Genomic DNA, 26525 nt, shown 5'->3' with positions numbered 1-26525 from the left:
CTTCAACCAAATTTTGAGGAATTGAAATCTCCGTTGGATATGGAATGGACTATTCTGAGAGCTTCAGAACTACTTGAATCATCCCAAATTTTTCCTGAAGTTAATGAAACTGCTTTGAAGTTCTTTTGTAGTTTGAGAAACTAGCCTGATGCCCACAATATTTCTCATCAAATTCAAACTTCCCTGAATTTGATAGGACTTCCTAAAGTTTCCTCAATTTTTCTTACGATCATGGATCTCTTGTAAAGGCTTAACAATTAGCTGAAGTTCTTTAAAATTTATGTGACTTCTCTCATGTTTTCTAAAATTATCACAACTTCTCTAAAGTTTTTGCAGTTCTCATTCAGCTTGTTGTACTGCGCTGAATTTAATTGAACGGTCCTAAAAATGTTTCAGCTTCAGTGAACTTCTGAGCTTATGCGAAGACCTCAGTTAACTTTTTGACTTCTCTGAAGTTATCTGAAAATCTGGGAACTGCTTTAAATTTCCCACTAATTTTCTGAAACTAATGGAACTGACCTCCCCTGAGATTCTTCCAATTTTTTGGATGATCCCAAATTTTTCTAATGTTCATAAAAAAAGTTCACGGATCTCCTCTTAAGCTCCATAGATTTCTAAAAAGTTCTCGAAATGTTTCTGAAGACCACTGTCCTTCTGTAAAGTTTTCGAAGTTTTCCTAAATTTCTGGAACTTTTGGGCTCCCGCAATGTTCATGTAATTAGAACGAAATAATTAATATAGTTCTATGATTTTCACTGCAGATCTCAAGATTTTTCTGAAGTTCATGGAACAGCCTTTAAATTATCGACACTAATTTAAAACTTCTTCAATAGTCTAGACTTTCCTGGTGCCTAAACGATTGCTTAATTTCTTCAAAGTTCTCTAAACTGTCTTGAACTTGTCAGTATTTTTTAAAAACCCACAACTTTACTGAAATTAATAGATTTGCCTTGAAGTTTCAACAATTTTCCTTAAGTATTATAACCATTATTAACACTCGCTAATTTTCCCTGAACTAATCTATGCTTACCTGTAGTTCTCTAAATTTGTTTAATAATCCGGCAAATTTTCTGATATATATTCTTAATTCCCTGACGCTTCTGACGTTTTCGGATCAATCATAGAATTCTTGGAACTACCCATAATTCCATGGAACTACAAATTTTCTTAAGTTAGTGGGATTATTCTGAAGCTATCTGATTGTCCTCGAAGTGCTCGGAACTTCGCTGAATATCATGAAACTATCTAAAAATATCTAAATTTATTAGGAGTTGTCTGGAATTTCTCGACGATATCACTGCTTGCTAAAAGTTCTCACATTTTTCTTTAATTAATGGAACTTTGTTGATGTTCTCTTATCAACTCAGCTGAATTTTCGAATTTTTTAAGTTCTTGAAATCTCCACGATATAACACCATTAAAATATGTTCCAGAAATTCTCTCGGAGCTTTGCTGAAGTTTCCGGAAATTCCCTGAGTTCCTCGAAACTTCTATACGGGTTTTACTATTTCCTTGAAATTATTTGATCTGACAGCAGCATTTGTTCATAACAGATGCAGCTGCGGGAATAAGTTAGATGGGGACAACACTAGTCTCCGGTAGGTCTATCTTGGTCTAGATCGAGTATTGACCGAGGTATTGGCCCCGGGTCGGTATCGATCGACTTGGAGAGCTACTCGCTACCCATTCCCTCACCCATTATCACCCGGGATGACAGCAGCATTTGTTCATAACAGATGCAGCTGCGGGAATAAGTTAGATGGGGACAACACTAGTCTCCGGTAGGTCTATCTCGGTCTAGATCGAAGCTTCCATAAAGCTCTTAGTTCAGTTGAAGATCTCGGTTCTGCTCGGAAATAAATAGAATTCCCGTTAACACCTTTAAATTTCCCTGAAATTCATTGGACTTCTGTGAAGTTTCTGAATTATTTCTGAAGTTTCATAAATTCTCTGAAGGTCTCTGTACTTATCTGAAATTCACGGAACATCTTAAGGGTTCTCGATTTGTTTTCAGCACATCCTGGAACTATCTTGAATTTATCTAAATTTACGATTATAGATTTTTAATCTACCTAGCTTTTCTGAGGTGCTTAGAACATAGAATTTGCACAATACCCCTCAAGTTTTCTAAATAACTCAAGTTCGCTTGACACCTATGAAGTTGTGGTGGATGCGCAAACCAATTGAAAAACAGTTTGATTAAGACGCAATCATTTCCGTTAAAAGTGTCGATGCGCAACATAAACGAAAAACAAACTTGTAAATCAAAATGACATTAATGTATACCAAGCATTTCCACTGGGTCTCAAATAAACATTCCTAATAAATCCCAAATGCAATAAACATGTTTACTAGGTCAAGCGCAAGACGATCAACAACGCACGCAGACGGCGCAATGAATGAAATGATTGTTTGCATAGCTAAGCATACTTGCAATAAGCATAATCGATTGCGTGTGACTTTTGCCACATGGTATCGGGTCAATTCGTAAACAACAGGAAGCAACATATCAACATAGGACTTGGGAAAGATTCAGCATAAACAATATTGAATTCTATCTGCGCAATTGGTTAATTAATAAAACTAACTGAAACTGAAATATACATTATTCTACAATCGCAAGTCAGAGTGTTATTAACTTCGAATGCCAGTTCAAAGTTCTCTGAAATTCTAGGAACTTCATAAAAGTTCCTGAAAAGTCTCGGATGCTAAAAGAGCCGCTTTGAGGTTCTTACAGTTTCCAGTAGGTTTCCCATATTTTCAGCGTGTTAACTTCTCTTACGTTCCTACAGTTTGTTTATAGAGCTTCAATGAAATTCTCAGCATTTTTCTTTCATTCCTCAGAACTTCTCCAAAGTTCCTACAATTGTTGTAAAGTTGATGGGACTGCATTGAAGATCGCTAATCTTTCATAAAGTTTATTACGAACTTGAAATAAATCGTTTATTTTGTTTTCTTAATTCTGGCACTTTGAATATTTTCAATATCTTGAACTTGTACATGGAATACGAAACTTCAAGACATTGAATATTTTTAGATCTTGGACTTACTTACTTGGAAAACTCAGGTAATTGTATCCAGAAAAATGAGTAGACATCCTGTATATAGAGAAAGACGATTGAACGTCACAACGCAAAGAATAATCAATCTTGAAATAAATTCACGCTAAAAAAGTTGAAAATTGTGACTTATTACAAGAAAAAGTAGAAGGGTCTGTGCCTAGGGGCACGAACGGATTTAACGTAGGACCGCTAGTGAACGGAATATATGTGAAGAGCATTTAGTTATTTTGGTTGATCAATTATCTATTATCTCTACTCTTTCCGTTTTTGAATTGTAGGCGTACCAAATTTGTAGTAATCTTTTTCAAATAGAAAGTTGATTACGAGAATCAATCAAAATCACTTGCACCCCTGCTTCCAAATTTGCTTGGTCGTTGGAGGCTTGTGGTTCTGAATATGGACAAACAAGCACAGATAAATTCTATTCCTACTCTTTACTGATGTAAGCTTGATGGTCCTGAAAAAGGCCGTTTTATTGAAGAGGACATCCATGGCCACTTACGCTTGGCGTGTTTAGTATAGGTGACAGCATCACGGACCTCATTTTCCAGGGACACCTTCAGCACACCTCGTAGATCAGACCGGAGATACGTCAGACACCGCCACGGCGCGCCAGACGACGGATGGTGGTTATCTCGAAGAATTTGCGATGACGATTGGCACCTCCTTTGCCACGACCAGTCAATTGTTGCTTGTTGGGTTATAGAAAAGTGCATCCAACTGCTGGTATTGCTGACCACGCCGTCCGAAGTGAAAATGAGCTGATACCAGTTTTTTTTTTTTTTTTTTTTTAGTTAAATGATCTTTATTTCTTGTGTTTGTGTGGTTAAACACATGTGTTTACATGTATGCATTTTTCAAGTGACACAGATGCGTCTTTTCAACTTTAGTATAGTGAGATTTTAATTATTATTTACAGTTTCTAGTCCTATCAGGCCTATTTTAAAGTATGACCACCTTGGTGGGATTGGTATGATTTGAATTGGAAAAAGGAGTCTACTTATAACTACTATTTACAACTACAACTAACCTACAACTACTATATACACCTAACCTACTATATACAAGTTGCTTATCAAAGCATGTTCTGATAAATTACATTTTTCTGCAAATTTAGTCTTAATTTCGTTAATTCTTGAATCTATTTTGGCAATTCCTGCCTCTTCGTGTAAATTTGTTATTCTACTGTCGAAAGGACGATCAAGAACCATCCTCAGCACTCTATTTTGTGCGACCTGAATTTTGTTCCTGTGAGTCTGTGCACATGATTCCCACACCGGAGCTGCGTAGAGGATCGCAGGTGCTATGATTTGTTTGTAGACGGCCAGTTTGTTCACCCTTGAGAGGCGGGATCTGCGGCAAATCAGCGGATACAGACACCTAACCAAGGCAGAATACTTGACTACTGTTTTCTCTACATGCGGACGGAAGAGGAGCTTGTCATCGAACAACATCCCGAGATAGGTTACTTCGGCGGACCACTCAACCCTTGTGCCATCCATGATTACAGTACAAGATGGAGCCGGTTTCAGTTTGGGCGATTGCCGATGGAGGAACATGATCGCTTGTGTTTTGGAGGCATTGATTTTGATTTTCCACGTGGTGGCATAATCAGCAAAGGCGTTAAGGCATCGTTGAAGTTTGTTCGTTATTTCACGAGGCATCCTTCCTTTGACGGCTATTGCGGTATCATCTGCGAACAGGAAGAACACGCAACCGTCACCGAGGGGAGGAATGTCAGAAGTATAAATGCTGTAAAGCAAGGGGCCCAGCAGACTTCCTTGCGGAACTCCTGCTGGGATGGAAAACGTGTCGGAAAGACAACCATTCAACGATACCTTAAACGACCTTTGCTGAAGGTAGTTACGGGTGATTTTAACCAGATGTAATGGGAAGTTGAAGTTACAAAGCTTGTACACAAGTCCGTCATGCCAAACATTGTCAAACGCCTTTTCAACGTCTAACAAGGCCATGGCTGTGGACTTGGATACAGCTTTGTTACTTCGGATGTTATTCATCACCCGTACTAGCTGATGATTGGTGGAGTGCCCCTTTCTGAATCCAAACTGTTCCGGAAGGAGAATGTTGTTTTCCTCGACAAACTTGAGCAAACGATTGAGAATGAGTTTCTCGAACAATTTGCTCAGCGCTGAAAGGAGGCTGATTGGTCTGTAGCTTGAAGGCAATGTTGGATCCTTACCGGGTTTGCGGATTGGTATGATTTTTGCTACTTTCCAGATACTTGGAAAGTAGTGCAGTTCCAAACATCTGTTGAAGATTGCGGTTAGAAGAGACTGCACTTTCATGCTGAGTTTCTTCAAGATCAAGTTGAATATACCGTCAAACCCGGGAGCCTTCATGTTCTTGGTGCATTTCAGCGCTGAGCAAATTTGTTGTACTGTAATCATATCCGCCGGAAGCACGACACAAGGGGAGGCATCTAGGTTTTGAACGCTTTGCGCAACCTGATCTTCGAGCGGACTTTGGATATTCGAGCCAAGCAAATGCGATGAAGCGACATGCTCGCCGATCGCATTTGCTTTCTCCTGTGGGGTGATTAAAAGCCGATCGTCATCATTTTCGACTTTGAGAGGTGGAATGGGTTTGGGATGAGTTTTCAGGACCTTGGCTACCTTCCAGAATGGTCCGGAGCGGTCGTCCAGATTCTGGGCAACACGCCCGAAACTTTCATTTCGGAGTGAGTCCATTCTGGAAGCAATCTGTCTGTTCAGATCAGCCATTTCACGTTTTTTTGCCCAGATCTCCAGTCCTCTGAAACTGGCGTCTACGAACATTTCTCAGGCGAATCAAAAGTTGGGTGTGGAAATCAATGGCAATAAACTTACCCCTCACAGGAACTCGTCGGACGCACGCCTCGTCAGCCACGGTTATGGCTTGGTGGAGTCCCTCCAACGCTCGGTCGATGTCCTCAACGGTGTCAAGCGGCGGGTTGTCGATGATGTGCCTGTCTACCACGCGTCCAAACTGGGCCCAGTTTACGCGATGGTAGTCCTTGCGCAGGCTTGAAGCAGGAGCCACGTTGCAGCCCAGTTCAGCCACCACCGGTTGGTGGTCGGAGCTGAGTTCGTTCAAGGCTACCGGCTTGGACAAGCCGATATTTGTCAGGAACAGGTCTAGCGTCGATGGGTTGCCCGCTGGTGAGATGAATGTTGGTTCATCCGAAAACCAAACGGAGTACAGCCCATGCTGTGAGTGGTCGAACAGGAGACGACCGTTCTGGTTCTGCTGGTAGTTCCGCCAGGCCTCATGGCGAGCATTCAGATCTCCTCCAACTACGAAGCGGGAACCGGTACGGGTGATGGTGGACAGGTCCTTCTTGAATTTAGCCGCTAGTCCACTGCTGGCGGCACACTGTCGAGGGCAGTAGACGGCAATGAACTGGACGTATCCAGTCGACGACTCTACCTCCACACCAAGGGCCTCGATGATGGAGGTGCGGATATGGGACAGAGTGTGGTATTTTATTCCTTTCTTGACGACGACCGCAACACCACCCCCCCTGGAGCTGGTGCGATCAAGCCGGATAATGTTGTGGTCAGGCAACCAGAAGCTGTCGCCGGACTTTAGATGGGTCTCGGTTAGAAGGCCCACGTCGATGCTGTGCTTGCGGAGGAAGTCGGCAAGCTCAATCCTTTTTGCTCTTACGGAGCAAGCATTCCAGGTGACGATAGTTAGCGGTTTAGACGCCATACTGGATGATGAACTTACCGAGCACTTGGATCTGTTCGGGCTTATTGCGGCACTTACGAAGAGCACCGGACATGTTGACGAAAATTTCCATCAGTTCATCCGCTGAGAACAGATCGGGGTTGTTGTTTTGCGTTGTTGGTTGTCTCCAGAATCCAGGGGGGGATGGAGAGCTTTGGCCAGCAGAATCACCGGAAGCTTCTTGAGGAGGGGCGGGTTGCACCCGCGAATTCGCTTGCCTTTGCTGGGGAGCACGAAGAGGCGGAAAATCCTCCGTCCTGAATGCTGGGGTTTTGTCCTTCTTGCGTCCTGGTTGATTGTTGCTTGACGCCTGCTTTCGGATGCGTTTGAAGTCCTCGCGTTTGGAGCACTGTCTGTCGGAACCTTGATGTGCACCACCACAGTTGGCGCATTTTAACGCCACGGCTCCATCCGCAGGGCAGCTGGAAGTGGCGTGTTCTTGAGCGCAGTTGCTGCAGCGTGGCTTGATGTTGCAGTTGCGGGTACCGTGACCAAAATTGAGGCACCGCTGGCACTGCGTTACGTCACGATGACCGCCACGGTATGGCTCCCACCGTACGATGATGGAGTAGATCGATCGGATGGCTTGCAGCGCATTGAGAGTCACCGTCCCTTTCTGGAAGTGCACCAGGAAGAGGCAATCCGGGTACGTCTTTACGTTTTCGTCTCTCCTTGTCATTCGGAATACAGCGATTGGGGCTAGCTTGTACCGGTTGATTTCAGCTTCGACCATCTTGGGGTCGAAATTTGGTAGACCCCTGATGACTACCTTGAAGGGCTTCTCACCGGGGATGTCGTGCGTGAAGAATTCCGCCTTGGAATCCTTCAGATATTTCACGGCCACTTCGTACTCCGCTTTTGTTCGCAGCATCACCTTGGTGCCGATCCTGCCGAGCTTAAATTCAGCGGCAACGCCCAGCGATGAGAGATCGCCAATCAGCGTGTTGAGTGGTACTTGCTTCACCACCAGTGGAGGAAGCTTAATTTTCACCGCACTCGAGCCGGCAGAATTCTCGGTTTCGACGGCGTCGCCGAAATCACCGATGTCGCTGGCGTTCGTCGCGGTAACATCGTCGCGTCCGCTCGTACCATCGGACTGTCCTTGATTCTTCTTCCTCTTTTTCGTCCGCTTCACCGGGACTGGGTTGGTATTTCCAACATCGGTGGGCAGAGTAGCGTACCTATTTGAGGTAGGTACCGAGCTACCCTCACCACTGTTCTTCTTCTCCGCTTGGTCACGAAGTTTGCTCCGAGAGCGCTGTCTTCCCATCACGCTATGCGACCGACACTACTGACGACGCGACGTGCAGTATATCTGCGAACGTTTGTAACAAACTATAGGTTAATCGAACAACTCGACAGAGCGAGCAAAGACCGAACTGTACTGCTTGACGTTCAAGCAGCTAATGATCGAGCTGATACCAGACAGCAGCGCTGCTTTATATCTTTTTAGGTTAAAGCAGAATGATGTGCAACTAAGTGGTATAAAAGCTACATAGACTCCTCCCATTATGAGTAGTTTGCTATCAAGTGGCGACACTGGCTCTTTTCTTTTTGCGTACACGGCGAATGAGAACGACCTAAATTTGAGTTTAGTTCACTCATAATCGCCAAAAGCGTAGGAACTCAGCGATGAGTAAATTTGTCTCGTGGTTTCCTGTGGAAAACCTAAAAAATCTGCCATAAAATGAGGAAATTGACGAAAATTTTATTCAGTCTCGGAGTAGTACCAATAGATTGAGTGAATCCAATCTTTACTTTTCTCAAATTCGGGAATTTTTCCCAGGAAAATCCTGGAAAAAACATGAGGCAAATTTACTCATCGCTGAGTTCCTGCACTTTATTTCTTATTTCTGAGATAACTAAACTTAAATTTGGGTCGTTCTCATTCGCCGTGATAGATATCGGCGCCGGTGGTTAGCGTGATTACCTCTCATCCCAGCAGGCCTGAGTGCAATCTCAGTCGGCGCCACCGGCATGTTCTAAGGCATAACATCTCTGGGAGCTGCCTCCCTGGCGTCGGTAGCATTGGAGCTCAGTATAGAAAACAAATCTCGCGTCACTTTTCAATAGGTCCTATCTACATTGATCGATTCTCTTCATCGATACTCTCTTTCGTAAATAGCTCGGCTTCACAAATGTTTCCTGCCGTCTTCGTCGAATTAGATGCTAGATTGTTGCTTCTTCCATCGAAAATATCCAGCCGTGGCGATTCAAAGTTGATCAAAATAATGTGTATCCTCCCTGCTTCCAGTTTGATTACATGAGCATTTTGTGTGGTCGTTGGTTCTGAATATGGACAAACAGGCAGATGAATTCTATTCCTACTCTTTACTGTAATAAGCTTGGTGGCCCTGAAAAGAGCCGTTTTGCTGCCAAAGTTGGTGATGATTTAACCTCCGAAACCGAACAGAGTGCGTCTCTGTTACTTCAAAAACGTAGATGACATCCATGGCCGCTAACGCTTGGCGTGTTTAGTGTAGGTGACAGCATCACGGATCTCATTTTTCAGGAACACCTTCAGCACACCTCGTAAATCAAACCGAAGATACGTCAGACACCACCACGGCGAGCCAGAGAACGGATGGTGGGTATCTCGAAGAACTTTGCGATGATGCTTGGCGCGAATTTGCGTTTGGTTCTGAATATGGCGATGCGTGTGCAAAATATTACGCAATTCCATCCTCCCTATTTGCACGCGCCCGAGGATCGGATTGGACAATGCTGGACATTTACCAGTTTTTCAATAGTTTCTTGCTAAAAATCAACATTCAGAAGCATTGTTATCGATGCGTAGCCATATTTCTGATCGATTGGTGATAAAATTATTGAAATTGGACCAGGGGCAGCTGAGTTATTAACGTTCAAAATCTTTCTTAATTTGTTACATGTTCCATTTTCGGTTTTCACAAAGTGTACCCCCATATAGAAATCAAAGACGTAGTCCTACGTCAAAAGTGACTTTAGTGACTTGGCCTTAAAAAAGAGACTTTTTAGTGACCAAGTCACTAAAAAGTGACTCGCTACCAGCCCTGCTAATGGGATGTTCCACACAGATGAGGCTGGCGTGCTGTATGTTGTTTGGAACGAGGGTGACGCGCATAGATGGCCCACAGCGACTCACTACGAGCAACTGAATCCGATCAGCGGTTGAAGGCAGCCTTGATAGCTAGATACTTGCGGGGAGCCTTTCGTTCGTTCACCACACGTGGTAATTGAATAAACACCGTTTGGTGAGACCGGACGGAATTCAATTTTGAAATCTGTGTTAGTTTGTTTTGCAGGCAGTTGAAGTTATTTTAATTATCATAGCAACAGTGGCACATTCGTGTAATTTTCAATAGTGACATTCAAAAATATGATAAATCCTTAATTTTAACAGATTCATAGAAAAATTTCCTATCGATTTGCGTATTAAGATTAAAAATCCATCATCTCTGGATCAAAATCAGACCACTATCATGCCGCAACCGATTTCGAATTCTAAAATTGCACCACCAATGTTGCCTTAAAAATACATGGTATGTTAGATTTAAACATATGGGAACTGACATCCGATTGATGAACTTGACAAATGTATGTACTATTTAACAAATTTATGGTGGTTCTGAAAAAGACCGTTTTGTCGTGATGGTTAAGTAATGCTGAGCTATTACGGTTTTCAACACAGATGAAGCTGGTGAGCTGTATGTTGTTAGGAACGAGGGTGAAGCACTTGGCATATGTAGAGGGCCCACAGCGACTCACGAAGATGGATTCCGATCAGTAACGGTGAGGCTTCTTCCTCCTTTTTCGGTGAACGGACGCTCATGTGGGTTGCAGCTCTCTACTTGCGGGCAGCCTTTCGTTGTGTACAATAAAACGCCACGCGCCGAAAGCACCACCACAAACGGTGATTGAATGAGTACCGTTCAGTGAGACCGGATGTAGTTCGACTTTGAAATCTGTGTTAGGGAAAGCGCTTTTTGCAGGCAATCGGTGATAATTTTGACCACCATTGCAACAGTTGGACATTTCTGTAATTTTCAATAGTGACGTATTGAAAGTTAATAAAGTGTTCAATTAAGTTTTGAATTTAAATCCATCCGCTATTGACAGAGTTATATGTGGTCAAAACCAGACCACTTTTCGTAATGCGGTCAATTTTGATTTTTTGAAATTGCACTCCCAATATGTAGCCGAAAGACAATCCTACGTTACAAAATATGTTAAATCATCGAAAATAATCAAAATAGCTTCCATAGAATTTGTTGAAATTAGTGTAATTCGATTCCCGGGACGTTACTGCTACTTCAATAATTGTTGTACGTCATTTTTACAAAAATCAGACAGAATTTCTGGCTGCGCCACTGGTTCATAATCATAAACCAATCCAACCATCAAATGACGCATATTGAAAATTATGTCCTCATTTTTAAACCACCCACAACTGCTCTGGAGTGTCCTGTTCACCAATCACCATGCATCATCGGTTTAGGTATTTGCGGGATCCGTAAAGCTCGTCCGATTGGGTTATTCGACTCTGTCATTTTTTCTCCCCCCTTCGCATGTATGAACCATTCGGATAGGCTCATTCTCCAGTCTTGAGGGGGTCAAATTCGAATATCACCCTTTTGCCGGTGGGGGAAAATTTCAAGCCCATTCTCTCAGGACTGCAGCAGATACCTACCCCACCTACGACAGCTGGTTGGCGTCTAATGTTTCAACAGGGAACGGGAGTTGCTGCTGGTGGTTGTTTCGCGGTGATAAAGACGATAAATCCACTTACCTACCAGTAGACCAAATTAGATTTGCTCACATTGCCTTCACGATGCGGTGTAGTGCTTTGTTTGAAAAAGGGAGGAAACTGAATGGGTATTTGGATGCGGATGAATTCGCAGCCGTTCATGCGTGTCTTTCGGTAGACGAATGGGAGTTTGTTTCTTTTTCCTTGCCGTCATCGTCGTCGGTGTGGTATGACGGCTTAGTTCTGGTTTGGATTGAAATTTGAGCCAAATGGATTACGCTCAGGCTCAAGTAGGATAACGGGTTGTTTACAGAACGGTGTTGAATTTTGCAGTGGATTGGGTCGGGAAAAAAAGTCTTGATTGAATTAACTCATAATTTGATTGCGGTCGTTAACAAGCGTAGGCGTAATTTGAAATGATAACCATTTAATTTCGAGAAGAAGAAAAGCACCATGTCGCAGTAGTTTTTCCCAATTAGTAACGGAACAAGCTACACTCCTGGTCGTCGTCGCCCGCAGCAGTGCAACTTAACGCTGACAAATGACTACCGAATCCCATCGCTATGATGACAGGGAAAATTTCCACGAGAGCAAAACTTCAGGCACAGGAACTTGCTTCGCACCCTAAAAAACTAGTGAACGTACGTGACTTAATTTCATAGTTTTACGTAGAGCAAAGAAGCTTCACTGGAGCTAGGAGATAGTTTTTCTTTTATTGTGCTTCTCATTTTCAGTTGGACACTTTTTCGCTCCATGAAACAAGCTGCAAGTCGATGAAATGGCATTAAGTGTCAAAAGTTATAGCGTGACTCGAATCGAGAAGAGGCGCAATGTTCTAACGCTAAGAAAAGTTTTGTCGCTACATACCAGCTAACAGGGTGAGCTAGAGTGCAACTTTCTGTGAAGTATTTATAATGTCATATAAATTGAACGCTCGCATGAATTTTAATATTAGTATTAAGTGTGGTAGTTGTGGCACCAGTGCTACAGTTTTTGGTCAAAGGGCCCAATAAAATTTGAAATAAATTTTCATGTTTTCATTTGCGTTGGTATATGGTTAAATATATATTCTAACTCTGTATCGAAATAAATGAAGATTGAAAAAAAGGAATTTAGGATATGGCCAGAGCCACCTTGACTGAATATATCAAAATATGTTTTGATATTTTATGTTCCATGACTATAACTTAAGCACAAAATAATTCGCATCATAAACATTGTTCATCAAAAAACACTATTTATTAAATGCACGGAGCGTCGTTGTATTCCAGTTGTTGATGACGAGTTTTGATGTAGGAAGATTGATAGTATCAGAAATTGAAATTCTTTGATCTAGATTGCATAACTGCCTTAACATTGTAATTGACTTGCAAGTTTGCCTGACCAATAGTGCCAAGAAAATTGGATAATTTTGTGATTTAGTCGCTTTTTTTATTTTGCGATCAACAGTTTCATCTGTCACAGAAATACTTATAATAAAGGTTGATCACGAAAAAAATCTGAAAACATTAAAAACGCTGCAGGGCATTTTTTTTAAATTTCAAAATGCATCTGAATCTGAAAGAGTGTATAGAATCACAGTAGGCATTGGTTGTCAGGATAAGTTCATTTGTTTACATCATGGCTTCACCGGAGCAAGCACGTCGCGATTCGATCCTGGCAGTTTTCGATCAAATTTCTGGCCATTAATTTTATACCTCGGTTGACCGGCAGAGTGCCCCAGAAGAATGTAAAATTAAAAGGAAGAGTGCCCCGGAAAAATGTAAAATCAAATGGAAGTCGAAATTCTCCAAAAAATTTCTTGCCTGGCAAGCAATCTGCAGTTCTGGGCTGAAATGCGAAACTTTCGTTACATCCGGAACCATGAACCAGCCATTTTACCGGGAGAACTGCCTACGGAAGAGACTACTGCCTTTTCTGGAGCAGCATGAGGTGGATTGCCTATTCTGGTCGGACTTGGAAAGCTGCCACTTCTCAATTTCCACCAAACAGTGGTACAGCAAAAATGGCGTCACAGTGGTTCCCAAGGAGATGAATCCGGCCAATGCTCCAGAACTACCAATTGAGGATTACTGGTCAATTGTGAAGCACATACTGAAGAAAAAGGGTGGAACTGCAATTGACCTGAAGGATTTCCAGCGAAAATGGAATTTAGCAACCGAAGAAGGGGCTCGTGCAAAAGATGATGGGCCGTGTACGAAGAAAAGTTCCAGCGATGGCCTATGGTAAGAAGGAAGGCTGAAACAATGGTCTTACAATAAGCATAATAACCTACTGAAGTATAGCTGTTACATTGACCTATGAAAAATAATACGCATTTTTAAACCGGATTTTTCGTGTTCAACCGTTATCTTGCAGTCTGTTTAGGAAACTTTCTTTCATTCATTGAGACTTCTTTAAAGTTCCTACGATTTTGGTGGACTACTCCTAAAGTTTCTGGAACTTGCCTGAAGTTCTCGCTACTCTTCTGTTGATGTTCCTAGAGCTGCCCTGAGATTGATGTTCCTAGAGTTGCTCTAAAGATCTCTTAACTTCCCGACGTTATCTACATTTCCGTGAATTTATTGACAATTCTGTGAAATTTGTAGCATTTTTCTTGTTATGACTATTTTAAATTTTTGGCATGTTTTGATGGTTCACGCTATTTTTTGGAATTAATAGAACTGAGATACATATGAGCAAGTCTGTTAAAAATCATGGGTTGGTATAAGCACACATTTAATTTTTTTTTATGAAGACAACCCAAGTAACATTGCAAGCTTTATAGAGTTTTTATAGCATTCCAAAAGCCTAAATCATGGTCTACAGAACACTCATAAAACCAAAATTGTTACTTGGGAATTGGAAACAAAATTGCTGAAATACTCTTATTTCAAGTTAGTTATTTGAAAAAACGGGTTCCACGATATCTCATCACTGTTTTGTTCAAATCGACTCTTTTTTGGGGTGAAATCTCGTTAAATAGGTCCCTTGTGCATGACAAAGGCCGATTTTTGAAAAGTGGATTTCAAAAAAGATCGAAATATGTTTATGTTTTTTTCATATTAAAAATCGTCAGTTTTTTATTTTTGTATTTCAAAACCCGGCTTCGTCATGCACACGAGATACATCTTGTGAGTCTTCACCTCCAATTTCAGCTAATTTGGTTCATCCAGTCCTGAGATATCATAGGACCCGTAAATCAAATCTGTGCTTCGAGAAAAACGCTTTGCAAGTCAATTACACTATTTTACAGCATATTTGAACTTTGTACGCTGGTCATTTCCCGTGTAAAATCTTGCGCTGAATCCAAAAATTTAGTCCAAAAATAATCTCAGTAGGATGCTTTTCAAGATATAGCTAAAAAATTAAATTTCACTTAATAATATGTGTTTTCTAAAATACAAATATCTCCGGTTGTAATGAAGTTATATTAATTATTTTAACGCCAAATTAAAGGTGATAAAATTTGAATTCTATCGTTTCAACACTATTTTTCAGTGAGATAAGTGGTACAATCACTACAAACATTTTTATTTTCCCTGCTTAAAAACTTATCAGAAAGTAAATTTTTCTTGGAAAATGCAAAATATAAAAAAAAAACTATTAATTAACAACAATACCACTACTCTTACTGACAATTGATGTTGAGTTAATCGAAAGAAAATTTCCTTACTTTTAATTTGGCGTTAGAATAATTGATATAGCCAAAATACAATTGGAGATATTTCTATTTCAGTAAACACACTTTTTTAACGTGAATTTTCATTTTTTTTTAACTATATCTCAAAAACTATCCTACTGATTTTCTCTTTGACTACAATTTTGGATTCAGCGCATGCATATAAGAATCATTGGTCAAAGATTCAAGTTCATATTTTTTTCCATATATAAATTCAGCAATCGACTAAATTTTCAATAGCAACCAAAAAATATCCATTAGTACCGTCCCAATGACGCGTTCATCTAGATACAATTGATAAATATCAGATTTTTAGCCATGGGCCCAATCTTAGAGCCATAGGCCAACATTAGAGCCATTTCCCCTAGTGTTATTTACAATCAGAAACATTTCACCTCAACACGTGTTTACTAATCCGAATACGTGTTTACTAATACTAATACTAACACGTGTTTACTAATACGAATGGAAATCGACCATTTTTTAAAAATCGATTTTTTGGTCGATTTTAAATATATGTAACCCCTTAAGTACACGAAATTTACTTAAAATTCTCGGAACTTTCCCGAATTTCCTGAAATTTTCCTGATAATCATCGAAATTTCCTGAGGTCTTAAAACTGCTTAAAGCTACGTTTCTTCCCTCAAATCTTTAATCTTAACAGAAGTTTTGAAAAATTCAGTAAAGTGCTTCCAACTTTCCTGAATGGAACTGCCATTAAGCTCTTTTATCTAAACTTAAGTTCTAGAAGCTTTCCTGAAATCAAGTAACAAATATTCATGGCATTATTTTGAGTAAACTTCCTTACAATCAAAACTAAAGGGTGATACGGTCAAAATTTGGTCAAGGGAAAACGCGTGTAAATCGGTGAAATCGTTTATTTAAAAATCAAATTAAATTTCTTTTTCAAGTTCAATTAGTATAAAATTCAGGAAAAATATTCAGTTAGGCTTCCGCTTTTCCAAATCAGAATTGCCGGGCCTTACGCTTGACCCCTGCCATCAGATTTTGTACAGCCACCTTGTCCACCTTCTTCGCCGCAGAAAGCCAGTTTGCCTTGAACTGCTGCTCGCCCTTAGCAGTTTTTTTGGTCTTCTTTAGGTTCCGCTTGACAATAGCCCAGTATTTCTCAATTGGGCGGAGCTCTGGCGTGTTGGGAGGGTTCTTGTCCTTGGGAACCACCTGCACGTTGTTGGCGGCGTACCACTCCATGGCCTTTTTACCGTAATGGCAAGATGCCAAATCCGGCCAAAACAGTACGGAACAACCGTGTTTCTTCAGGAAAGGCAGCAGACGTTTATTCAAACACTCTTTCACGTAAATTTCTTGGTTGACAGTCCCGGAAGCTATGAAAATGCTGCTTTTCAAGCCACAGGTACAGATGGCTTGCCAAACCAGATATTTCTTTGCGAACTTTGACAGTTTCATGTGCTTGAAAACATCTGCTACCTTTCCCCTTCCTTTTGCCGTATAAAACTCCTGTCCCGGAAGCTGCTTGTAGTCGGCTTTGACGTAGGTTTCGTCGTCCATTACCACGCAGTCAAACTTCGTCAGCATCGTCGTGTACAGCCTCCGGGATCGCGCTTTGGCCGTCGTATTTTGTTTATCATCGCGATTTGAAGTCACTACCTTCTTGTAAATCGATAGTCCGGCTCGTTTTTTGGCTCGATGCACGGTTGTAGACGATACACCCAGCTTATTTGCGGCATCTCGGAGAGAGAGGTTAGGGTTTCGCTTGAAACTACCGGCAACTCTCTTTGTCGTCTCAGCGGCTTCCGGTTTTCGATTTCCCCCCGATCCAGACTTCCTGGCTGTCGACAAACGTTCCCCAAACACTTTAATTACATTTGTAACGGTTGATTTGGTAACTTTTAGCGATTTTGCCAACTTTGCGTGCGAGTAGCTCGGATTTTCGCGATGCGCGAGCAAAATTTTGATACGCTGCTCTTCTTGCTTGGACGGCATTTTGACAACTGAAGAGTGAATTCCAACATCAAAATAGGAGCAACATTCTACACACACACACCTTCAAAATGAGGGGTGTTCAGGTTTTTTAAATGCAAAATTGAAAGAAATACGTCAAGTTGATATTGACCAAATTTTGACCGTATCACCCTTTAGTCATACAGAGGTTATATAAACTGTTATTGAACTTGTATGTTGCTGGGGTACCCTGAAGTTTCCGGAACATCCTTTAAATTCTCAGAACTTCTTGAAGGTTCCGCAATATTTCTGATGTTAATGGAATTAACATAAAGTTTGAAAAATTGTCCATAAGATGACGGAACTTCAATAAATTTCCGGACATTTTCCTGACGGGAGAAAGACTTCCAACTTCTTTTAAGTTTTGTGGGCTTTGTGGGATTTCCGGATAAACTGACGCGATTGGTCATGGTGAAGATGGATCGAGTGATGTGCGTTGTTCGAGTATCGGGGAAACTCTCGAGTCTCTTTGAATCTCGAAGGGACTTACGATAAGGCGATGGACTTTCGTGTCTGCTATTCAACATTGCGTTAGAAGGTGTGATCAGAAGAGCTGGGATAGACACGAGTGGCACGATCTTCAGGAAAGTCGACATCATGGCACGGAACTTTGAGACGATGACGGAAACGTACATCAGACTGAAGGCTGAAGCTAGGCGGATTGGACTTGCCATCAACGCATCAAAGACAAAACACATGTAAGGAAGAGGTTCGAGGGAAGACAATGTTAGCCTCCCACCCCGAGTTCAGATTGATGGTGACGAAACCGAGGTGGTCAATGAGTTCGTGTATTTGGGGTCACTGGTGACCGCCGAAAATGACACCAGCAGAGTAATTCAAAGACGCATTATGGCAGAGAATCGTGCCTACTTTGGAGTCCGGAGGACGCTCCGGTCGAATAAAATTCGCCGCTGCACGAAGTTGACTGTCTACAAGATGCTTATTAGACCGGTGATCCTCTACGGCCACAAGACCTGGACTATGCTCGTGGAGGACTAACGCACCCTTGGTGTTTTCGAACGAAAAGTGTTGCGTACCATCTACGGTGGAGTACAGATGGATGACGGAACGTGGACGTGGCGAATGAACCACGAAATGCACCAGCTGCTGGGAGGACCATCCATCGTCCATATTGCAAAAATTGGGCGACTACGGTGGGCTGGGCACGTTGTGAGAATGCCGCACGACGACCCAGTGAAAATGGTTTTAGAAAGCGACCCAACAGGAACAAGAAGAAGAGACGCGCAGCGGGCAAGGTGGATCGACCAAGTAGAAGGCGACCTGCGGACCCTTCGCAGACTACAAAGCTGGCGAAGTTTGGCCATGGATCGAGTAGAGTGGAGATGACTTCTTCGGACAGCAGATGACAACAAGGGCTTTGTTCTTAGAACATATTGTTAGTTCCTGCCCTTTTTCTGTAGTGGATCGAATGGATCTAAAGTTCTCAAAATTTTCCTGAAATCTCTGGAACTTCTCTCTAGATTCCGCAATTTTACGGATATTCATGGAACTGCTCTGTCATTTTCAGGAATTTCCCAATACTCTGAAATTTGCATGAAACATACAGAAATTTTCATGAAATTAATGGAACAGTTGTGAAGTTCTCTGATATGCTATGTTCACATTTTTTTCTTAAAATTCATTGAACTGCAGTGAAGTTCTCGTTACTTACTCTTAAAGGTCCTTAAACTCTCAGAAAGTTGTGAACTTTTGAGCGGCATCGGTGGTGTAGTGGTAAGAGTCACTGTCTCTCACTCCAAAGAGCCTGGGTTCAATCCCAGTCGGGGCCGTCAGGAATCTCTTATCACGGGGAAGTAAAGCCGTTGATCCCCGGTCCATTAGTTGATGGGACAAAAGGTAGGTAGGGTCCACGTGTGAGACGGAAAATATATATATATATATATACGCGTAGCAAATGTTAAACCTGATTAGTGCAGAACTTTTTTCATTGTATATTTGTCAAACGTTTGTTTTCAAATTTGTAATATTTTGATCCCACATTTTAGGTTGTTCTTAAATCATAAACTGTGATACAGACATATGTGTGCGTGTGCAAATTGTGTTTGCTTTGGTGATATACCAACAAACATTGAAAGCTGAATAAGACCTTATTCAAGCAAAAAATAGCTTCTTTAGCTAAAAACTAGCTTGTTCAAAAGCTAATCACCAAATTTTTTTTCCTTGATTTGTTTTCCGTCGATCTTATTTTCCGCGCTGAGCACGAATGCTACCGACGCCAGGAAGGCATCTCCCACACCTGGACATACCTATCGACCCATCAACTCATGAACCGGGGATCAACGGCTTTACTTCCCTTCCGAAGGAAGGCGTGATCAGAGATGTTATGCCTCAGAACATCCCGGCGGCGCCGACTGGGATTGAACCCAGGCCTGCTGGGGTGAGAGGTAATCACGCTTATCACTACACCACCGGCGCCGCTAGTCAACACAAATTGTTCGTTGGGATTAGCATGAACGGAGAAGTTGATTCTGGAACAAGATGATTACAACAACGAAATCCAGTGTCAGGTAACAAGTTCGAACCACGAGAAAAAGTCCCGGACGACTCTGCTCTCATAACATGCAGGGTGGTCACTAGACTGATGCAAAATTTGAAATTTTCGCTCCACAGTGCTCAAATGGTTCCAAATTTGGCCCTGATTAGCCTCCCAGAATTTGAACTCATTTAGTGAGAAACTGACTTGGCACAAACCAGTTGAAGTTTATATGGGAATAACTATGGAGAAACCATAATTTCAGTTCATATCTATCTCAAAATTCACTAGTTCACTCTGCTTTAGAAAATGATTACTTAGCTTGTTGAAAATTTTCTCGGCTACAACTTTGTTCAGGACCACTTTTCGATCAAATGTAAGGAACAAAAATTATGAATGATTCAAGTCACTGATGTCTTATGATTATGCTCAATCAACTGTTCAGCAGGCAACACTGGTGTTTATGGCGCGTAGACTAGAGGACAAAAATCATGGCTACTATGTTATACTGCAGAATACAGTGTTGCTACAGAGGGATGATCATGAGCACCTCAAGGCTTTGCAATACTGTCTGAGACAATTAGAGAATTTCTGATTTTTGATCATCCTGAAGCATTGAGAAAATATCCTGAGATGTTTTTGATAACCTATGAGCACCCGAAGACCTTTGGAATAATTTCTGAGACACCTGGTATCATCAGCGGACCTCTGAGAGACATTCGTTAAATGTTGAATAGTTAAAGATCTTCAAAATAATAGTTGATCATCCAAAAGTATTGAAAAGATATCCAAAGAATTTTTTGGAGAGCTGATCTGATCAGATCTGATCACCTGAGAATATCTGAAAGACGCAATTTATATTGTTGGATGCCTTCAGAATCAGAGTTCCAACCTATCACCAATCACGATCGTCAAACAGCTGATGCTAGTAACATAGAGGTAACTCTAAGACTAGAAGGTCCCGAAAAAAACGTGCTCAACTTTTTGGCTCAGCTCTGGTATACTATCTTCGGTCCCAAGCTAATCGATTCACCCCTCGAAACATAGGAAAATCCACTAACCCCTCATTTTATCTGCCAAACTTTCATAGCGAATCAAAACAAACATTGTGTAGTACTAGAATTTTGACTAGAATGGGGTACGTTAATCGATTTGCTTGGGAACAATAGGCTAGTCAAGTAGTGAGCCTATTTTGAATCGTTAGTTTCCACCGATTGGTAGTAACGCTTTATACATTCCTATCGATGTGCTCGTCGAAGCTCTCTCGACAGACAAACAGGCATAACACTCGCAAGTTGTTGATCGAACAAGCATTTAACGGACAATTTAAAAGTATCGTAGTTGATACTACCACCACCTGTGGAGCGAATAGAAAATCTTGCGTTTGACGTTTACACACTAAAGCCATCTGGTCAGTGTAGTGCCCACCACAGTGTACTCAACAGATGGCGGTAATATTTTAGCCACGATGTTTTACAGTGAGAAATATTCAAAAAGTGTTATGTCTGTTTGTCTGTGCTCTCTCCATGACCATCCATCTAGTTGACGAACGAAGTAAAAAGCAACTGGTGAATGTCATCTTGGGTGGTGATCCATCACCGATCTGGTCATTCGTGACAATCACGACACTCATCTGCGCTCGTTTTGAAACAGTTGCTGCGATGCTTGCTCGTGTGAGTGTGTTTTGGTGAGTGAGCCCAACAGCTTCTATTTAATGTCGCCTGAGTAGGCATTGTTTTCATTTTACTCTGTCGTTTCACTTTTTCTCATGATCGTACTGCAGAAGTCTTCACTGTTTTCGTTGTGCTTTTCATCATCAGCAGCGAGTGTAACGTTTTGCTTCTGAGCAGCAACCATTACTGGTGATTGTTGTCTGCCATGGCTCTACCTCTCACTGCGTGACAAAACGTTCTGTCAGCGATAGTCGGTTGATGCGTTGAGTGTCATGATATTTTGCATCACTGTTCAGAATAGTACTTATTTAACCTGAAGGCATGAAAAAATATCCTGTGAGTTTCTCTGAATTTCTGTGATCACCTGATGACCTTTGGAATAATAAGAGAACATCTGAGGGATGCGATGTCAATTATTGGACAGCAGATGATCTTCAAAATAATTGATGAACCAGAAAGATTAGCTTTGATTAAACAAACACAAATCGGTTTTCAGAGCTGGTTACTCATGGAGTAACCATGAATCGTTGTATGAGCCGCACCTTTATGGTGGACAGACACTCAGTGAGGAGAAGTAGCCCAACTCGCTTGACTCACGGCTTCCCGGGGAGTAAGAAAAGTTTTGCAAATCGGAAATTTAAATTTTGTTTACTTTTCCAGGATTTTTAGGGTAAGAAACACTATTTGTATACCGTTTCATCAAGGCTTCCCATTCGATTTGATAGTTTACCTTGGCTATCGCTAACAATTTATCACTTCATTCGAGCAGTTAAAATTGCGTTTACTACCACTCGAACTTTGAAATAAAACCTTATTTTGAGATTTTTTCTTTTAGAACCTCGAGAAAAGAAGCCAACACTTCTGGGATTCATAAAAAATTGAAATTAGTTGGTCCAGTTTTGTGAAATCGCTGGTAGAAAGTCACGCCAAAACTGCTTGACAAAGTGGTTAATTCTAACAGTATCTTGACTTCTCCTGCTAGACATCCCTTGTACGGTCAAAGAGATCGATTCAAAATTGAGTATTTGTTCACTCAAAATCGCAAAAACGTAGATCACTCATAAAATTTGTCTCGCTATTGGTCAAAAATCTGCTCAAATATGAGGAAAATCGACGAAAGTTTTACTAAGTCTAGGAGTATACTAATAGACTGAGTGAAGCCTCTATCAATTTTCCTCATATTCGATAAGTACAATGCATATTTAATTTTTTTTTTTTCAAATTGTTCAGGATGTTCCCTACAACATTGCCGAAGGTACCAAACCGATTGCACAAACATTTTCCGAGTAACAGTTTTCTGAAGATAGGCTTAATATTTTTCCATAGGTCCTTTTTTCAAAATTAAGGCTCGATTTAAAATGATGATCTGAAGATGCAAAATGGAATTTTTGGTCATGAGGAACGTCTCTGATAATTTTCAGCCAAATAAAAAATTCCAAAAGTTAATGGACTTGCGAATTCGTCTGGAATCGCTCTGCCTTAAGAAGCTTAACATGTATATTACTGTTAAGCTTACGGCTGTTTAAAATCAACAGATTGAGGTGTTTAAAAGCTGAACAAAGGTTAATGTGGTATATGTACAACAAACTAAAGATGAATTAAAATCGTTGAAAGAACACTTGTTAAGCATCAAATTGTTACCTGGATAGTCACCATTAAGGTTCAGTCATTTCTGTGTATTAATCAAATGGAAGTGGCCCAAAATTGTGGGTGACTCATAATACGGGGATGAGTGTATGAGCCCAATATTAGGGACGTACGGATATTAACCGTATCCAAAAAATTAATTCCACTTGGCAAGGGTCTGCAAAACAACGATCCAATAAAAAATGTAATCTACAAAATTCCTTCTAAAAAGTTAGACAGCATTTCTCTTCTCATTGTGCTTATTTCAATTCACCAAAAAAAATCCTAAAACAGTCACATTCATCCCAACAATTTGTCAACCACCCAACCTTTCGCATTATACTCTCCATAGACTGCCCAAAAGAAGCAACTTCAGCACCATCAGGGAAAAACTCGAACCGAAATGAGTTCTTTTCATAACCCTACTATCCCGCTCTACTGCCTCCGAAAGGACTCTTGAACGACACGATACAACAATGGCGCCCAGCTCTTCTATCTCCTCCGACCCGACCCGAACCCATGGCGCTGAATGGATTTTATTATGTTGTCTTTGTCGGCACAACTAAAACATCCTGTTTTCTGACCGGCCGTCGCATCGAGCGGAGGGCTGTTGAATGGACCACTATCATCATCAGCACTTTGCGCTCAGTCCAGCCAGCCCAGCGTCGGCGTTCCGAGTGAGTGAGTGATGGTTGAAAGGGGAGACGCTATTCTTTGCGGCACTCACACGAGGCGTTTGATGGAAGTTTTCAATTACGTTGAAAATCGGTTCCCATCCAGTGAAAGTTACATCGCCGGAGGCGTCGTTGTCTTCGTTCGGAAAGCGTTATGATGGGTATTCGCCGTCTATCATGCGAAGCGCAGCGCAAGTTCCTCTGGGAAAGTGGAGGGTTTCGTTTTACTTTTACAATATCTGGGACCGGGAATCGTGGAAGAAGCTGCTCGTGGGGGGGGGGGGATGAAAGCGAATCACGTGTGGTTTTCCTCTCTAGGATACGTGTCATATTTGGCTGACGAGTAAACGTGTGAGTGTTTGTGTATGCCTCTACCGAGTCAGAAAATTACATGTGAATGTAGAATAATTCCGAGCATCCCGTGGCAAGAAAATTGGTATCGTGTAACGAAATTAGTTTTCTAACGATGTCAAGGGATGTTCCAAGGGACTCATAAATAAAGTACAGTCGTTAGATGTGGGAAGAGTTGCGTTGACTTCAGCATGTTGAAAATGAAACAGACTTAGTGGTTTTCATCTGTTCCGATGTATGGTAAATTTTTATTTTCATTTGAAAATTATACCAAAGAAAATTACGGAAAACTCGCTACGGTAACATATTCGAAAGTTGGTCCAACCAAACCTTAGCCCCAGCGGCGCCGGTGGTGTAGTGGTAAGCGTAATTGCCTTTCACGCCAAAGGGCCTGGGTTCAATTCCAGTCGGCGTCGCCAGGATTTTCCGATGCATAAATGTTGATGGGTCGATAGGTAGGGTCCAGGTGTGGAAGCTGCCTCCCTGGCGTCGGTAGCATTACGAAAAACAAGATCGACGGAAAGCAAATCAAAGGAAAAAAAACCCTAACCCCTAACAGGTTCCTATCAGTAATCAAATGGACCCGAATGACCGAATTCTTAGGCAATCCCAATCAGGGCTTTATTGTATTCGAATTTGCCCTTATCCAATACTATTCACACTCGCACACATTGAAAGGAGCAGAACGACGTCATCAAACCAATTTGACTGAACTTCTGGGAAAACTGCCTTCTTCAAACAGTGGCGCGTCCCTTGACCCTTTTCCCATTTTCAGGGCTCGACTAAATTCCAAAAGCATCAAATTTAGATTCGATTTATATTCCATCCCACCATCACCTTCACGCATGCCAAAGCGATCTTCTAGCTGTGCACCGTCTTTACAACTACAGCCTCACCGAAAACAGGGGGTGTAAATAAGACGAAAAGTCGTGGCACCACCAAACCACCCCCCGGTTGGATGTCGGTTGCCTGTTGAGCGACCCGAAACGAAATAACGAACGCACACCAACTTTTTTTTTTGTATGCCATCCGTTGTAGGATTTGCATGAATGCATGATGAGAATTTTCCGTTTTCTTTTTCTTTTGCGCATGATGCTGCTGTTATTTATTTTTCCGTCATACTTTTTCCTTTGAGTACAGTTTCATTCCACGACGTCGTCGACGATGTGTATTTGCCGGAAAATTCCACAAGCAACCGTTCTAAATACCTCGTCTTTTTTTTTTGTTCCCGTTCGATCTCCCGCGCAGTTTGCTCACTACAAAGAGGAGATGTACCTGCAGGCCCAGCGGGTGTTCAGCGTGTCCGCCGATCGGCACTACCGGTTGCAGCACGCGGCCACCGAGGAGAAGCCCAAGATAATCGTGCTCACCGTCGTCGTCCAGGAAGCAGAAGGACTCGAAGCGAAGGATGCTAACGGTAAGTGGAAACAAGCTTTTGATCTTTCTAGGCGGCGCGGCTAGTTGAATTAGAAAGCATTTTACCCAGAACACCGCCAGGGCCACTCCGCCACGCGGTGGGATCCTCTTGGGTTGCTTGTTGATCTACTTATTTCTATGGGGTACACACCAAAAAATTCTGAATTTTACTGGCGATGTATACATCCATGCATGCAAACATTCATGCATGTAAACTTCCTTTTCACGTAAATTAGCAACTTGCAAGAAATGTTGCAAACAAAAGTGGACAGTTGCATACAATATATGGGATATTGCATGACATGTCTCATAAATTTACACGATCTATAATCTAAATTTGTATTATATATGTCGCTCCATTTATGTGCATCATAGTAACGGAAATTTACACTACTTTTTTTTAGCTGTGTAGTTTTGAATCTTCTACTCACATTCTACTTACCTTTCAGTTTTGATTGTATAAGTCTACCACAAGACGCACGAGTTTCACAGTTTTTTAACATGAAACATGTGGTAATATGACAAACGATTCCATTGATTTCTATTACAATCTACATAGACAATGAACTAGACCAGCGGTTTATAAGTTTCCGATCCACCAATATTAAATGCAGATGTTCAAGGCCAAAATGATCTTAAAAGCTTCAAAATGAGTGTACCCCATTAGGCATACGGACGTTAGGCATACGGACGTTAGGCATAATGGACGTTAGGCATACTGACGTTAGGCATAATGGACGTTAGGCATAAAGTCATTAGGCATAATTGACGTTAGGCATAATATACGTTAGGCATAATGGACGTTAGGCATAAATACCTTGCTGCTGTGCAACTCTAAAAACCTGTTAGGAGCATGATAACAATGCTTAAATTAGGCTAAGCGTTGAATAAAAAATGATACAAGTTAAACAAACATAGTATATTTAATAAGCACCGTTTGGGATCCATTATTTATCATATCATAAGTGACGTACCTACATATTTACTTAGATCCAAGATTAGTAGCGATAGCGGTTATGTAATCTGGCAATGAAAACTCAGCATAGTTTTGAACTATATCTTGAAATCAATCGCATCTAGAAATAAAAAAAATCACACATTTGTTGTAATATATTCTTACACGCATATTG

The 26525-nt window shown here is 41.4% G+C and overlaps 1 protein-coding gene across 2 annotated transcripts in view; it reads left to right on the top strand.

Moving 5' to 3' along the window:
• The window catches only part of unc-13-4A, a 348082-nt gene that overhangs the window by 117583 nt on the left and 203974 nt on the right, over positions 1 to 26525 (top strand). For both annotated transcript variants that reach the window (XM_065228399.1, XM_065228393.1), the window contains one exon: positions 25228 to 25396. In XM_065228399.1, the coding sequence (XP_065084471.1) occupies positions 25228 to 25396 (169 nt within the window). The remainder of the gene's footprint in view (positions 1 to 25227; positions 25397 to 26525) is intronic.

The sequence above is a fragment of the Ochlerotatus camptorhynchus genome, unplaced genomic scaffold, assembly GCF_037179485.1.
Source record: "Ochlerotatus camptorhynchus isolate MF236.1 unplaced genomic scaffold, CSIRO-AGI_Acam_v1.1 ptg000023l, whole genome shotgun sequence".
NCBI classification, from domain to species: domain Eukaryota; kingdom Metazoa; phylum Arthropoda; class Insecta; order Diptera; family Culicidae; genus Ochlerotatus; species Ochlerotatus camptorhynchus.
This window is presented reverse-complemented; position numbering and strand designations above follow the sequence as displayed.